At 46.8% G+C, this 17,222-nt stretch overlaps 1 protein-coding gene across 1 annotated transcript in view; it reads right to left on the bottom strand.

Annotated features, from left to right (window-relative positions):
* LOC129355181 (brefeldin A-inhibited guanine nucleotide-exchange protein 3-like) overlaps nt 1-17,222 on the bottom strand; it is a 37,254-nt gene that overhangs the window by 6,097 nt on the left and 13,935 nt on the right. The window contains 29 exon segments of the mRNA XM_055024721.1: nt 20-28; nt 193-211; nt 214-297; nt 300-321; nt 474-546; nt 548-603; nt 3,292-3,394; nt 5,328-5,442; nt 5,571-5,747; nt 6,152-6,280; nt 6,354-6,492; nt 6,568-6,671; nt 6,895-7,017; nt 7,094-7,235; nt 7,313-7,492; nt 7,975-8,120; nt 8,629-8,762; nt 9,890-10,213; nt 10,288-10,438; nt 11,205-11,306; nt 12,269-12,484; nt 13,596-13,703; nt 14,035-14,200; nt 14,280-14,446; nt 15,070-15,422; nt 15,666-16,246; nt 16,678-16,810; nt 16,918-17,030; nt 17,101-17,222. The exon segment at nt 17,101-17,222 is cut by the window's right edge and continues 126 nt beyond it. Coding sequence (XP_054880696.1) covers nt 20-28; nt 193-211; nt 214-297; nt 300-321; nt 474-546; nt 548-603; nt 3,292-3,394; nt 5,328-5,442; nt 5,571-5,747; nt 6,152-6,280; nt 6,354-6,492; nt 6,568-6,671; nt 6,895-7,017; nt 7,094-7,235; nt 7,313-7,492; nt 7,975-8,120; nt 8,629-8,762; nt 9,890-10,213; nt 10,288-10,438; nt 11,205-11,306; nt 12,269-12,484; nt 13,596-13,703; nt 14,035-14,200; nt 14,280-14,446; nt 15,070-15,422; nt 15,666-16,246; nt 16,678-16,810; nt 16,918-17,030; nt 17,101-17,222 — 4,291 coding nt within the window.

Here is a 17,222-nt window from a genome sequence, read left to right as displayed (position 1 = left end):
AGTCAGAAAACCGCCTTACCCGATTTTCCTGCAGCACAGCAGCAGAAAGAGAACAGAGAGAGAATAATCTCAGCAGTTCACTGGTTTGGATTCAACAACAGGAAAACCAGAAGCAATGAGCCAGCTGGACAGAATGTCAGTGAGAACCAGCAGACAGATTTAAACATGCATCAGTGAGTGAGACCGGTCCACCTCTTCTGAGCATGCCCTTGGACTGCTGGTCGGCTGGCAGCTCGATGATGAGCACACAGGACTGAGCGTGCTCAAGCCGTCCTTGTTTGTTGGGCGTCTTCGGAAGCACTGAGTGTCCAACATGAAGACCTGAGACAGAGACAGGACATGACTCCAACGTTTCTGGACCTGCCTCACTCATCTATTCAGTTCATTTAATGGAAACAACTTGTGTAAAACGTTGATGTTTTCAGCTCCGTCTCATACTCTGAAGATGTTAGTGTTAGGATCTGTTCACCCACCTGCTGAGCCATAGCTTTGATCCTCCAGTATTCGGCCTCAGCTGACGGAGAGTGAGACGGAGCCGCCCCTTCACCTCACAGGCTCTCCAGAGAAACTGTCAGAGCCGCTATGAAAACACGCCAGCAGGTTCTACAGCGACAGAGCAAAGCAATCCCCGTCAGAAATCTGCTGGAGTGATGAGCTTTCTGCACGTTCTGCTGGCAGCCAGCTGCTCTCATCAAACCAGAGTCGATCCATGAGAATGCAAGGAAAGGAATCAACTCAACAACCGCTGAAAAACACTGAGCAAAACTTCTTAATGGTATAATTGTAAAACTTAAAGTGATGTCAGTTTTTTAGTGGATGGAAGATTTTTCTTTTGTCTTTGAAAAAAGAGCTCAAGCCATACTTCCTGTTAGAGTTGCACTAGATACACGTTTGTTTTGGTTGTATTTACCCAGAATGCCCTGCGTGCAGTCAGTTTCCTGCTTTGGCTCCAGTCCGCTTGGCGTTCACATAGGCATTCGAACCAAACCACAGTTCACTGTTCTGACCCACTGCAGGGTCAGATTTACACATTCACAAAATGAGCCAGACTTTCTAGACAAGTGATCAGACTTGGATTAAACCGGACTAAACTGGGCTGGTGTGAAAGCTCTCTTAGATTGACTGTTAAATTAAGAGCTTCACTTTTAATTGTTGCTACTTCAACATGACTGACCACACAGTCAGATGGCTGGAGGATGTTTGTCCATCTATGTGGAGTCCGGTGCATTGTTAGCGGTTCCAACAGGAAAACCCTGAGGAACTCCAGAATGTTCCCATCCCGGTACGAGGTTTCCTATCAGCCACCTGATCAGCGGCAGTAACTCTCTCTGGGTTTGTAGATAAATAGTGTTTACTCTGGATCAGGCGTGACCCAAATGTGTCACAAACAAAAGCAGCTTTTCCATGAAGCTTGTCAAAGGTCACATGATCAAATGTCTGAAGGATGAGCCACTTGTTACAGATTTAAGCTGCGACTGAAGCAAGAACGACTCATGAACAGCCCGTCGATCATTCCCTCAAACATCCTGATTTTTATGAACTTCAGTGTTTGTTTTGTAATTTTCTACTAATAAAAATAGGTAATGCTGAAGGCGAGCCACTCGTAACTCCCTTTTCTTCACAAAACCTCAGAAGCTGATTGTTTTTACAGCCAATGACAATAAAAAGACGAAAGACTGAAACCTAAAACACGACAATATGTCAACATAACGATCGTCTGCAGCGATGCACAAACAGTGGCAGAATCCTGTCTTAAATAATCGAGGACACATGAATCAATAATAATATAATCAATAATAAATAATAATCAATAATAAACCTTCCAACCAATTACTGCCTTAGAAAAACTTTGTGTAAAACAGGCACAAACTTCTGTTGGGATTTTATGAGATGAACTTGCAAAGTTGAGAATAATTTAGAAAAAGAAGTAAAATTATGTTTTTGTATTTTTCAGTATTGATGTGAACCAGTTTTATAGTTTTTATTCAAAAGGAACACAAAAGGCTTCTGGTTATTATTTAGATTTGTTGTTTCCAACAATAAATTATAAACATCTGAATGTAAAACTGATCCGACTTACAGAGCTGGACTGGATGTTCCAGGTTGTTTCAAACCAGAGGAGCCGTTTCACTAAACTCCACAAATACTCAGAAATACCACGAAGCTCTGAGACGATTAGAAACACAAACTGATCAGAGCGTCACTGTCACTGCAACTTTCAGAAACTGCTACCTTCACATGAAGAACCAGGAAAACCTTTTCAATCAGAGCATCTCTGAGCTGTTTGATACGGATATAAAAGATGTTATTCCTTTTTTAAAATTATTTAATTACATTTTTTAAGTTCATCTTCTGTTTCTTATTTACACTTTTTAAGAACATATTGATTATTGTGAATATAAAATTATTTGATCTGTTGAGGATTCAGGAAAAAGTGACGGCAGAATCAATAGATGTTCATGATCTCTCTTTCTGATCCACACACACACACCCACACACACACACACACACACACACACACACACACACACAACACACACACACACACACACACACACACACACACACACACACACAGGAGGTTTAATCAGTAAAGCTGCTTAGCTGCAGTCAGGCAGGCAGGAATATTTCAGTCAGATTCCCGTTGAGGTCCGCTCTGTGTTAACAGGAATGAAGTGGATCAGCAGGGGTTCGACTCACTGAGGATGTTCTCAGTAAACCCAGACACACACAGCAGGTGCCGTCATCAACAAATTAACACAAAGTCCTCATAAAGCCGAGCCTGCTGGGGTTTAATCAAATGAAACGGGCACGAGGGCTCGGTACCATCTGATGTTTCAGTTCTGGGTCACATGTCAGTGGAATCAAAGCACCTTTCATTCGGTTCAAAGGTCAGATAATAAAGTTTCACTCTGACAGAAATAAAATGTGAGACAAAATGCTGTGAAAAAACAACAGGTTGAAACACATGGAGGTCAATAAAACATATTTTTATACAGAGAGAGAAAGTTAAACTTCTGTAAGGAAACTTAATGTGAGAATTACTAGTGAAAGCGTTCTGATCATGTTTCGATTTCTGGGGTGAGTTAAATCTGTATGCAGCCTTGTTATCTGTATCAGCTGATGTGTGTGTGTGTGTGCGTGGGTGTGTGTGTGTGTGTGTGTGTGTGTGTGTGTGTGTGTGTGTGTGTGTGTGTGTGTGTGTGGGTGTGTGTGTGTGTGTGTGTGTGTGTGTGTGTGTGTGTGGGGGTGTGTGTGTGTGTGTGTGTGTGTGTGTGTGTGTGTGTGTACCTTCACAGGCTCTAACGTTGCAGAGAAAGCATCCTGCAGAGCGCAGCAGGCCAACCTCCACATCTCCTCTGTGAACACGGGACCCACAGTCACCAACACGTACCTACACACACACACACACACACACACACACACACACACACACACACACACACACACACGAAGCAAATCAGTTAACGTTCAAGACAGAACATCATGTCTTGATGACTGGTTGCCATGGTTCCCACTGGTTTTACATGTTACAGCCATCTTTGTTCTGGAGGACATTTTTCTTTAAAGGTAATTATATTAATAAAGTCACCTTCATACCTCTGAAGATATAAAAAATAATTAGTGTAATATTTCTGTAAAAAAGCCACCAGACTCACCAGCACTGAGCTGGCAGGGCGGGTCAAGAGCTACAGCAACCTTCTGCAGAAGGACAGCGACCTTCTGTAGAAGGACAGCGACCTTCTGCAGAAGGACAGCGACCTTCTGCAGAAGGACAGCGACCTTCTGCAGAAGGACAGCCACCTTCTGCAGAAGGACAGCCACCTTCTGCAGAAGGACAGCGACCGACCTTCTGCAGAAGGACAGCGACCGACCTTCTGCAGAAGGACAGCGACCGACCTTCTGCAGAAGGACAGCGACCGACCTTCTGCAGAAGGACAGCGACCGACCTTCTACAGAAGGACAGCGACCTTCTGTAGAAGGACAGCAACCTTCTGCAGAAGGACAGCAACCTTCTGCAGAAAGACAGCGACCTTCTGTAGAAGGACAGCGACCTTCTGCAGAAGGACAGCGACCTTCTGCAGAAGAACAGCCACCTTCTGCAGAAGGACAGCGACCTTCTGCAGAAGGACAGCGACCTTCTGCAGAAGGACAGCGACCGACCTTCTGCAGAAGGACAGCGACCGACCTTCTGCAGAAGGACAGCGACCGACCTTCTGCAGAAGGACAGCGACCGACCTTCTGCAGAAGGACAGCGACCTTCTGCAGAAGGACAGCCACCTTCTGCAGAAGGACAGCGACCTTCTGCAGAAGGACAGCGACCTTCTGCAGAAGGACAGCGACCGACCTTCTGCAGAAGGACAGCGACCAACCTTCTGCAGAAGGACAGCGACCTTCTGCAGAAGGACAGCCACCTTCTGCAGAAGGACAGCGACCGACCTTCTGCAGAAGGACAGCGACCGACCTTCTGCAGAAGGACAGCGACCGACCTTCTGCAGAAGGACAGCGACCGACCTTCTGCAGAAGGACAGCGACCTTCTGCAGAAGGACAGCCACCTTCTGCAGAAGGACAGCGACCGACCTTCTGCAGAAGGACAGCGACCTTCTGCAGAAGGACAGCGACCTTCTGCAGAAGGACAGCGACCTTCTGCAGAAGGACAGCGACCGACCTTCTGCAGAAGGACAGCGACCGACCTTCTGCAGAAGGACAGCGACCGACCTTCTGCAGAAGGACAGCGACCGACCTTCTGCAGAAGGACAGCGACCTTCTGCAGAAGGACAGCCACCTTCTGCAGAAGGACAGCGACCTTCTGCAGAAGGACAGCGACCGACCTTCTGCAGAAGGACAGCGACCGACCTTCTGCAGAAGGACAGCGACCGACCTTCTGCAGAAGGACAGCGACCTTCTGCAGAAGGACAGCGACCTTCTGCAGAAGGACAGCGACCGACCTTCTGCAGAAGGACAGCGACCTTCTGCAGAAGGACAGCGACCTTCTGCAGAAGGACAGCGACCGACCTTCTGCAGAAGGACAGCGACCGACCTTCTGCAGAAGGACAGCGACCGACCTTCTGCAGAAGGACAGCGACCTTCTGCAGAAGGACAGCGACCTTCTGCAGAAGCACTTTGTTGTCCTTCTGCAGTGGACAGAGAACAAAATATTTGCTGCAGCTGTAAAACCTTTAGACCAGCTGGTGTCCTGCTGGTCACCAGCTCAATTGGTGTCAAAATCGACAAGTTGAGAACTCGAGCGGTTATTTTCTTCCAGTTAAAAATGCTAAATCATTTTCTTGTGGCTCCTGAAGAACAGGATGGTGAGAGTGCCGACCTGATGCAGGAGCAGCCCACTCTGGAGATGGTCTCTGCAGGTTCAGACACGCAGGCCACCAGCAGCTTGAACAGATCCTTCAGCATCAGGTTGATCAGAGACTCGTAGCCGATGTCTGCAGAAAGAAACAAACAACCGGGCTGCAGTCGCATCGGTCCAGTCAGGGAGGACCGAGACATCAGTGACGCTCCGATTCCTCCTCATCCCAGCAGAACCTGATCAGGCCCGGATCCAGGAGCTCACCTGAGTGGATGAAGCTGTTGACGTGTTCCACAACCAGTTCAGACGACAAACCGATGGCGTGCTTGAAATTCGCCGCCGCCACGTCCCAGTATGAGTGGTCGCCATGGCTACGCTGCAGCCACAGCGACATCACAGGAAGCAGCAGCTGGATGACGGCGAAGATGGCGAAGCCCGGACCTGCAGGGAGGGAGGTGGAGCGATTAGGGAACCTGAGCAGCAGTTAGTCTGTTAAACCGCAGAAACACAGGAAGGTAAAAGCATTTAAAGCCTCATCCTTTAAGATATGAATTTATTTTTTACTTTCCAGTCAGCTCACTCTGCCTCACTGGATTATTCTGGCTCCATTTCTCATATTTACAATTCTCATGATCTCATGATCACCATGTGCTGCACTCCTTCACATCTGCTTCATACTGAACACACATGCTGCAATATTTGACTCATCACAGAACAGTTGCTATTTCCAGAGTTTGTGAAATCCCAACATCTGTTTAAATGCAGACTTATGAATATTTAATAATATTCCAGGATTTTCCTGTAGACCAGATCCAGAGATGTTCTGCTGTGTTCCTGAGCTTCACCTGGAACGGCTGTGACCTCTCTGAGCAGCGTGAACAGCAGCTCCAGGGTGGGGGGCTGGTGCTGCCGGGGGCAGTTGGACACAGCGGCGGTCAGCTGCTCCAGCAGTAAGATCCACACCTGGATTAAACCTGCAGCGCAGAGGAAACCTCAGCTGGACCCCAAACAGGAAACGAACCGGGTGGAACAGAAAGTCTTCTTCACCTGTGTCGTCGTCAAACTCCTGCAGGACGCAGTCGACTCCGTCCTCGCTGCTGACGGAGCGCTCCTGCGATGGCAGGCTGACCAGCCGGGCGCCCAGGAACACCGGCTTGGACGGCATCTTGTAGATCTTGGCCAGCAGCTGGAACCCAACAGAACCTGATGAGAGGCGACGAGCTGGTGCGATGCAGACGAGCTGCGACCGGCGAGGTCCTACCTGGGAACATTTGTGCAGGTAGTCGAGAGCCGGAACGCAGAGGTCAGTGGAGCTGAACCCGGACACGTGAACACAGTCTCCGATCTCCTTATAGTCCACCTCTCCTGCACACAAACACACACAGAAAACTGGAATTAGGAGCAAAAGGTGCTGCACAAATACAACAGTCACATCTAAAGCTCAAAACTGAAATGAAAGTTCTGAGAAATGTTAATCCCAGCTGTTCTGAATAAAGACATGAAACAGGAAATGCAGGATTCTGTTTCCATCAGGAATAAATCCTGCAGGTCTGGAAATGTGAACAGATTTTAAAAAACCCAGACCCACCCAGGCCTTTGACGAACTTGAGCAGACACATGATGTAGTCTGTGGCAGCGTTGGCGAACACCTGGATGTTGTCAGTGTTGATGAAAGCTTCAAAGACGTCGAACACGGGAGCCTGGGACTTCCCTGCGCAGAACAGGAGGACATGATCAGAACTAAACTATCTGTGAAACCAGCGTCTGTCTTCAGGCTGCCAGTTTACCCATGGAGTACTCTCCCAGCAGGTAGTCTTTGGTCTCCGCCCTGCTGCTGTGGACGGTCCTCAGGGCGCTGAACAGAGGCCTCCACCCGGACAGGATCTGAGGGGAACACATCTCCACCAGCTCCCCGATGGACGTCACCACCTGGGGAGACAACCGGGTTGGAGCATGAGACTGGAACCTTCGCTGTGCTGACCGGACCGGACCGGACCGGACCTCACCTGGTCCTGGACGTCCTCGTCACAGAGCTCCAGCTGCATGATGTGCTCGAACGGCCTGAACAGCGCCTCGTTGAAGTGGAAGTGTGGAAGCTCCGCCCAGCTCGTCAGAATCTCGGTCAGAACGTCGTGGATGAAGGAAACGGCCTTCTGGGAAACGTGGCGCTCTTTGTGACAAGCAGCCTGGAAACAAAACATATTTTATCCCCCAGAACGCAAAATACATCAGAAACCAATCACCACAGAAACACAAAGTCTTAGAAAGTATTTTTGTGGTGCTCATATCTGAGTACACCTGAAATAAGACAATACTAACTTATAAGTAACTTTTCAGCAACAATCTGTTTGTTTTAAGTCAATAATTCCTTAATATTGATGAAAATATTCTAGTTTCACTGGCAGATTATTTCACACATATGTGAAATAATGTGTCGTTATAAGTGAATCAGGTTTTTCAGAAAAATTAAGTAAGTATTGACCTAAAACAAGCTCTGGTGTCTTGCTGAAAAGTTATCAAAGTTATTTTCCAAGAGTTCGAATTTCGACCAAAACTACTTGCTAAGATTTTAAGTTTCTGCCGAGAGATTGAGGGGAAACGAGTCAATCAGAGCAGAAAGAATATTTCAGAAGACCATCCCCAGTTCCTGTCTGCTGCAGTTCCCCACCTCCACCAGGTGGGGCGCCACCACGCTCCAGGCCCTCATTAAGTGCAGCAACGGGCGGTTCTTGTTCCTGACGATCCTCAGCATGGCCTCTCCGAGGCGGAAGAGATGCAGAGCGCTGCGGCGCTCCGACGTCGACTTGGCGACTCCTGAACACCACCAGAGAAAATCAGGACGGTTTCCACAGCAACAAGACAGTCTGCGTTTGATGATGATCGTTTATTCTTTACGTCGATCATTATCTGGGATATTAACACTGATTTGAGAAATGACAGTAATCTCATCTTTGGTTTCATCTGTCCAAAGAAAATTTGTTCGTTCATCAAACCAAAGTTTCCATGTTTTCAAACTTTCTCCTTCTGCCAAACTTGTTCATGTTTTTCTGATTGTTGTGTTATGAACTTTTAGTCCATTTAAACCTGCAGAGTCTCAGGAAGAGGCTCAGAGGTTTTGGTCAGAAATATTTTCCTCTTAGAAATGATCTGAAATGACCTTCTGACCTTCCCTGACTGACAGCAGTAACAGCTACGTCTCTAAGGTCATTGCTGGTGACTTTCTTCCCTGGTTTTCTGTCAACACATGTTTTTAGTGTCTGTGTCCAGGTTTTCCCTGAAGTGACAGAAACGTGTGTGAACGTTTGCAGGTTGTGTTTCCTACCCGGCATTGCCAGAGAGTAATTTCCAGTCTCTGTCGCCGAGTTGAAGAGTTGAGACTGAGAAGCTTTCCTGAGCTGCTGCAGGAAACCGACCAGACCGACCAGATTCAGCTTCGTAGCGGCTTCCTCAAACAGCCTGAAACACACACACACACACACACACACACACACACACACACACACACACACACACCCACACACACACACACACACACACACACACACACCACACACACACACACACACACACACACACACCACACACACACACACACACACACACATACACACACACACTTATCATAATTTTATTCTTCTGAGATTAATAAAGTATTTTAGAATTGAACTCAATAAACTGTGTTGATGTTTAAAGCAGCAAATTATAGAAACTAAGTTATAGAAACCATTTGGAATAACTTTAGAGGAAAACTATAACATAAACTACTTAGTTATGAAAAATGCCTTCATTTATTTTGGCAGAAAGACGCCTAAATATGCCTCAGAACATCGTATTAAATCGACATAACCAGGATGTCCAGATAACTGGTGACCAGCTGCATAAAGAGCTGCTGAACCGAGGAGTCAGAACCGGGTCCAGCTGCGTGTGAGGACAGCCTGTGGGTCTGTTTACTACTGTTTGGTGAAACTTTCACATCAGAAATGTGTTCAGTCCATCTGCTGCAGAGGATCACAGAGAACATTCTTTATTCCTGCAAAAGCAGCTCAGATAAGTGCTTACATAAGAGATGATCCTTGGTCTAAGCAGAAGCTCACACTCATAGAGGCAGCTTCACTTCACAGTGTGTGTGTGTGTGTGTGTGTGTGTGTGTGTGTGTGTGTGTGTGTGTGTGTGTGTGTGTGTGTGTGTGTGTGTGTGTGTGTGCTGCATGCTCATTCATATTGAGTCGAATGTTTTGCACATGTGCCTGAAGGACGTCAGCTGAAATCTTGACTCTGTTTCTGACTGTTACACAAACTGACCCCATTTTATAAATTTATCTGCATTATGATAACTTATACACATAAAAAACACTGTAATACACAGATTCACTCTACTGCCACCTGCTGGGTGTACATCAGCACAGCACCTCATACTGGTGCGTGATGCGACAGTTTGACTTTCATAAATCCATTTATAACCTATAAAGCACATTAATAAAATGTGTTTGAACTGAAACCACGACTGTAGAATTAAATTAGTCTAAAGCAGACTCCAGCATCACATGGTTAAAACATCACAGCCTCTTCAGGCAGAGGTCCAACCTGTCCGCCTGCGTGGACAGCGTGCAGACGGCCTTGGCGGCGCCGGTCCCCGTCATCAGGCTGCCGCTCCTCAGGTCCAGGCCCCGCCCCCCTCTGCTGCTCTCCTTCAGCAGCTCCTGGATGGACAGCGGCTGGATGACCGGCTGGCTCAGGCTCAGCTCGGCCGCCTCGGGGCTCGGCTCGCAGCTCAGCTCCAGACCCAGGTCCACGCCGGCGGCGCCGGCCGCCTGCTGGCTCTGCTGGGTGATGGTGGTCAGGGAGGACGGCTGCAGGGAGCCGTCGCTGAAGTGGCTGTGCTCCAGAGAGCTGATGTACTCCGTCACCCTGAGACAGAGCCGGACCGTGGTGAGTTTTCATGACTTTACGGCTGCAGCAGGGTGAGGTTTGGGTGTTGCTACCTGAAGACGTGTGGCCAGCAGTCGTGGTTGTGGCTGCCCATCTCTAGGCCCACGTTCAGGATGGCGTCCATGCAAAGCACATGAGCCGTGTGGAGGCGGACTCCCTGAGGACGGCCCATCTGCTCCAGCCGCTGCTCAACGCGCTGCTTCACTGCAAACAGCAACAAGATGGCAGAGATGAGCAAAGGCCTGCAGGACGCAGAGCTGAGCTCAGCTCACACCCAGACATGCAGGAAGGTTTTAAAATGGATCCCTGAACTGTGATTGCACAAAAAGTGGAAACAGGTGTTAACAGGCTGATTCAAATAATTTTTCTGCTGTGAAACAAGTTTTTTCTTTTCTGTCATCAAAACTTTGTTTACAGTCTGTAGAGAAATCTGTCAGTGTCATTTATGAAGCATCCCATCATCATGTTTATGCATAATTAAAATATTTTTCTACTAGTTGGTAGCATTAACTAAACATAACAGCTGTTTTTTATTTAGATATTATTCTTGATAAGAAGGTCTAATTAATGTTCCACATGTTTTACTGATTTCCTAGTAAATTAATAAATTAAATGAACATAACAGAGCTACACTGAAAACTAGAATAACTGAGCTGCAGCCCTGCACGATTCATTCATTAAAAATAGTCAGATGGAAAATGATGTTGAATGTATTTACAAATCATTAGCTGAAATTTCCAGCTGTGTTTTCCAAATTGGCCACTAGATGTCAGTAGAGATCCATTTCTCACTGAGCCAGCCTCAGTCATGCACACAGATTGAGATTAGCGTCTCATATTTCTGAATTAGGCGTTTCATTTGGGGAATTTTCTCTTTCGGATTTCAAGGTGTGGGTTTTTATTGCAAAGCTGCTTTAATGAAAACAATCCGTGACGTTTGACGCTCCAGGTGGCGCTGTCACACTCGGTACCTTGTGTGATGGCGTCTCCCAGCTCTGCCACCTCCTTCTCCTCCTGCACACAGGAGGCTGCAGCCATCTGGGCTAAAGCTGATGCACAGTTAGCAGCAACGCCTGAAAGAGGAAAACGGACAAAAAACATGATCAGCAGTTCGTGGTCAGATCAAATCTTTGTGTTTTTTAAAATTAATCCACTGGTGAAGAACCAGAAACTGAAACCAGCTGAGGTTTGACACCATGTGTTCATTCATATTCATATTCATTCATCTTCCTGTGATGATAATTACAGCCTGGATTCCTCAATGATAATTAACAGGTTGTGGTTATTATTCACCATGTTTGGTTAATGTGAAATATTCCATCACGGACAGACAGCAAGAAACCAAACATAGAAAAATGTTCATTTTAACTAAGCCAATAAAACTAAGCTAGCTTCAGATGTTTTCTCCTGAAAGGAAAACAGAAATCTGTGTGTGAATATAAAATCCATTTAACAGCTATTAATATAAATCCATTCAATATATTAGGAAAATGTTTCCAGAAGGAGAAAGAAACATCATTTAGTCTCAAACCTCCTGTTGAATAATTTAGGGTTTTAAAACAGCAACAACTTTCTCTGAATCTTATCAAATGAATCCGAGTTTTATTTCCAGTCTGAACACACTTCACTGAAACCTTTAAACTTTAGATGAGGTTATGATGAGATATTTTTGTTGTTGTTTCTGACTCTACATCAGCTGAAGTGATTTCCTGAGATCTTCCTGAGTTCTGCCTTCTGAAGCACCTGACAGCGCTGAGGCAACAAAGTCCAGTTTGAGGAGCCAAACAATCACAAACAGTCAGCTAAATCTGAAACTGTGCTGCAGGCCCAGCAGCAGGTCAAACACCCATCAAGACGCCATCCATCTTGCCTTCAGGACCAGCGCTGTGCTCCTCTGTGACCGGCTGCGTTTTCCTGACAGCGCTGTCCAGGAACGCCCTGACCTCGCTCCACTCTGCTGAATCCCTGATTGTCTTTAAACTTGATTTATTACATCTATCCCTGTTTCTGCAGAAAGGTCAAAGGTTTCACTCACCGAGCGCGCAGCTGAGCGCGGCGGCTTTCCGCAGGCCGTCCAGACTCAGACAGATGGTGTCTCTTTCCCTCTGGCTCTGCTCCTTCAGCCCCTCGGCCCCCAGGATGAAGGCCAGGCCCTTGGAGCTGCCCGCCATGCGCCCCGTCAGAGGCGTGGACAGCACATCAATCAGGTTCTTCCACACGCCGGTGAGGATGAAGCGGGAGAACACGGCGCCTGGTTAGAAAGAGAGGAGGGAGAGAAACCTGCAGATAGCATCACAAGCCGGTTTCTGATCCTGAGGAGAAAAACGATGATGAGGCGTCATGAAGCGTGACTCACGATTAACGAGGTTAAAGTTTCTGTGCTAATTAAAGGACATAATTGCTGCCATGAACATGGAGGAGGTTTTAATAATTATAAGTGTCATTATTTACTGAAAATGCAAAGTTGACAGTTTTAATGCAACTTTTATTCCAGGTGTCATGTCAGTTTTATGCACATCTCTGTGTCAGAGGCCTGCAGGTGAAGCCACTGACTCATTCCCTCCATGACTGTCTCCATCTTTTTATTTCCCATCATCCCTCTCTTCTTCACTGATGACACGGATTCAAAAAGAGCTGGCAATATTTAAAAACTATTCCTCATGATTTAATAATTAAACCAAACATACCAAACAGCCAGCTGATTTCTATCCATGGAAAATCACTCACACTTAAACAACACACACGATTTTGTTTCAAAAAATATTCAGTTCAGGATCATTTGTTGTTGCAGGAGAAGAAAAAATATATTCTGACTTTCTTAAAATTTATTGTTGATATTTTATGAAAGTTTCTATATTTTCAGTGTCCAAATTGTAAATTTTGACACATAATCCAAGTAAATAAATATAAACTGCATGTTATTGAATGTTTTCTTTTGCTGGAATTTATTGCTGATCTGCTGTAGACATAAACTTTAGACATATCTAATGCAACATTAAGATATTACGTCACTATTATTTCAACACATGAAGTAAACAAGATTTATTTATAAAGAAAATGATGTCAGAGGTAATTAATTATGACCATCGGTTTTGTTTTCTGTTCAGCCTTCAATGCCAACGCTGCCATTTTGGTTCAACCTTTAGCCATTAAGCTGGAGGTCATTTGCTTCCACAGCAGAAAAACTTGCAGGAAATATGTTGTTGTTTGTTCAAAAGACAATAAAGCTTCATAAGAAGCAAATCAAAACCAACAACAGGGGATCTGAGGATCAGCCTTGGGGGACCTCTTGGTCCGCACTAAAGCATTAGCATGAATGCATGAGTCTAACCAAGATGTCCGCCTTGAGGTGAAATACAGACCTGCAGTCGCTGTGTCACTTCCAGCCCTCTCAGCGCTGAGAGCTGATTGGCTGGACGGCCTCCGGATCATCTGACCTCCAATAGCACTGCTGCCCAGGCCGTCGATGTCTGAGACAATAAAAAATTACTTGCATCAAATATTCATTCAGATAATCAAATAATCCACTACATGCATGTTTTATTTTTTCCCACAATTTACCCATCTCTAAACTCTTAAAACTGTAAATTCAGTCCCTTAAATACAGAAATGGAAAACAATGAGAGACCAGCAGGATGTGCAGATGCATCATGATTCCTTTGGATAAAATTATCTGTAAATACTGCAAACATTTATAAACAAAATGTACTGGGTTTATAATCTACTGGGTTCTCCAACATGACGTTGGATTTCTGTCTGAAGAAGCATGAAGAATATAAAAAAGCAGTTTTTCAGGGAGACCTGTCAGCATGGTGATGAGCGGCAGCGTGCGGTCTTCTGCTGAACCCCAGTACCCGGCGTCAGCCAGCAGGTTGCGCTCTAACACCTGGTGGTGAAGCTCCTCGATCCAGGCCTGGCACAGAACCACCAGGACTCCGCTGCTCTGGATCAGCCGAACAAACTCCTTCTGCAGAACACAAAGGGAAACGCTGAGCAGCTGCATCCAGAGAGGAGCTGAGAGAGAAGCTGTGTGTGGCTCAGCTCACCAGGCTCAGGGCGGGGGGAAGCTCTCTCCGTCTGTAGTAGTCGCAGCAGCAGAGCTTGAGGTTGAGCAGCAGAGCGTAGTACGACACCAGGTACAGACCGTCTGCGTTCATCAGAGCCTGGCAGCCCAGAGAGTCGCCCGATTCAAAGCCTGGAGAGTGAATCCCACCTGAACCAAGGAAAGCTTTAGAGAATCTCAGCCAAACATTCAAACTTTAAAATTCATTATTAAACAGCAGAACTTCATATGAGCCCTGACTAGTATTCACAACGCCACTGATCCTATCAGCTGAGACAGACGAGGATTTAAGCCAACAATCAAAACAGAATAAATGGTAGATAAATGATATCTTAGAGAATGAGAACATTCTGACGTTATCTTGTCATTTTGATGAGTTTCATGTCAGATCTAAGAGGTAAAAAAGAGCCTTCATGTCCAGTTTGGTAGGAAAAATTCAGACCAAATAATATAAATAGGAGTGAATTTATGTCTGAGTTTGTTTCTGCACCTTGGACTGATTTAACAGAAAACTGAAAGTCCTTCAGCAGAGAGACGCTGAGGGAACAGAAACATGCGGTTCATCTATAAACTGGACATGAAGCTGTGATAGTGAGAGGAATTTAAATCCAAAAGTTCATCACAACATTCTGGCTGGACATCCAATGGTAAAAAACATAAAAGATGTGGGTTTCCATCACAAATCATGACGGTTAATTAACTGATCAGAAATCTTCTGCAGTAGCTGAGTTTGTTTCATCATCCATCCACTCTGAACTTCATCCTCCACTCACCAGCCTGCAGCCCGGAGCAAAAGGTGGAGGAGAAGTTCTGCAGGGACAGGTCCACCTCCTGGGCGGAGGCCAGGCCCAGGAGGCGGGGCAGCAGCGCCGCCAGCGACTGGACGAACAGCCTGGCGCTCTGCTGGTCCGCCTCCTGGTTGCGCAGCAGCTTGAGGGACAGGGCGGCGGTGCGCAGGGAGCGGTGGCCCAGGCAGTCCCGAGGCGTCTGCTGCTCCTCGTCCACCAGAGACACGTTGTCAGACCCGATGTCGGACACGTCGGAGCGGCCCGAGTCTTTCTCTGCAGCCATGGAGTACTGATCGCACGAGTCAAACTCTGTCCGAGACAAGTCCTGCTCTTCCATGCTGCAGGACAAGCAGAGTCATGAATGAACGGTGAGGAACTTGTTTTAAATAACGACTTAATAACAAATTATTGACTTAAAACAAACTCTTTTACTTTGCTGGAATTTAACTTAAAGGTTAGTTTTGTCTTGTCAAGAGAACAAAAACATTTGCGCTAAATATTTCTGTGATTTTTGCCACTAGATGGCGCTACTGGGGACTACTGAGCTTGAGAAATCCCAGTAATGAAGCCTAAAGTCGTACCTGAAGTTGCTCTCGCTGTACCTGGAGCCCGGTCCATGGTGCGACCGCGTCCTGGAGTCCACTGACAGGAAGTTGGTGATGTCAGGGAAGACAAGAGCGTGGCTCCTCTGCACCACGTCAGGAGGAACGCCTCCTCTGTCTCCTCTGTCCTTGTCCTCCTGTCCCTCGGCCTCCGCGCCGCGGCCTCCTCCTCCCTCCGCCTTCTCTCCTCTCGGAGCCGCGCCTCCTGCCGGATCCCGCTGGCTTCTCTCCTGGCCTCCAAACGGACAGCTCAGACGGACGCGTGCGTCCTCGCCGCACTCCTCAGGCGTGTTTCCCTGACCCAGTCCCAAGTCCCCCATCTCCAAGTCCAGGGTGGTTTGTCCCGTTTCCGTGGTGATACTGATGCTGATGTCCGGGCTGCGCTCGGTGGCGCCTGCGGCGGCCATGTTGGAGGAGGCGGAGCTGGGGTCCCAGTGAGGCTGCTCTGAGGACAGGATGTGTCTCTGCCACCTGAAGTCGGCCTCGTTGATCTCCATGGACTCCCGGGTGGACTCCGATCCGTCCTTCAGGTCGTCCAGGCGTCTGAGGAGGAACCGAGCCTGCAGGAGGAAACACAGCGACTCTCACTGCTGTTCATCCATCCAGAGAGAACATCACATGCAAAAAGTCACCATGTTGGGATTTGAACCCACAACCTTCTTCCAGCAAGCAGAAACCTCAAGAACCTCTGTTAATAGTTATTTATACCTTTAAATGTAGTCTATGGTGATATTTATTTAGTTTTTGCTATTTATTTTAGTTTCATTTATTATTATAACTATTATTATAACTATTATCATTATTATTATTATTATTATTATTATTATTATTATTATTTCATCCATTCATAATCAGCATAAAAGTAACCAGAATATATTAAATGAAACTTAATTAATTGCAGTTGTTGGTCATTTTTGCTAACTCGTCTCAAAGTTTCCAGGAAGCGGCTGTGAGGTTCACTTCCTGTTTTCTCCTGCTATCATGACTCTACCTGCTCAGGCTGAAGGCCGCGACCCTGCGACAGGTCATCCAGCGCAGCCAGAAGAGCGCAGGCGCAGGAAACGGAGGCGAAGCACGCCTCGATGCCGCCCTTCATGCAGGCCTCAGTCATCCCATCCATCACTCTGAAAACAGAACATCCAAACTGAGTCCAGGTTCAAAATGCTTATTTTTGTTTAGTTTTCTTGCTAATAATCTTTTGTGAAGCTGTGGATCAGGTTCATTTACTGACAGTTTGAGCAGATCCAGGTGGGACTTCCTCTTTGAGAAGGAGCGTTTCCTGGTTTCAGGTTCGGCGACACACGGGCCAGCCAGGTCGTAGAGGCGCTGCGGGCTGCCAAGAATCTGACCAGGACACAAAGACGTCAACATCCCTTCATTTAGTGAGCAGAGGATGGATGGAGGATGGAATCACCTCCTTCATGATGCGGATGGCCTCGGTTCGGTGCTGGGGCGGCGGGTAGAGCAGGATCCGGTGGTACAGCGACTGCAGCACCGGCTTCATCGACTCCACGCAGCTCACCAGGCGCACCAGCT

Source organism: Poeciliopsis prolifica, unplaced genomic scaffold (assembly GCF_027474105.1).
Source record: "Poeciliopsis prolifica strain line A6 unplaced genomic scaffold, Auburn_PproV2 SCAFFOLD126, whole genome shotgun sequence".
NCBI classification, from domain to species: domain Eukaryota; kingdom Metazoa; phylum Chordata; class Actinopteri; order Cyprinodontiformes; family Poeciliidae; genus Poeciliopsis; species Poeciliopsis prolifica.
This window is presented reverse-complemented; position numbering and strand designations above follow the sequence as displayed.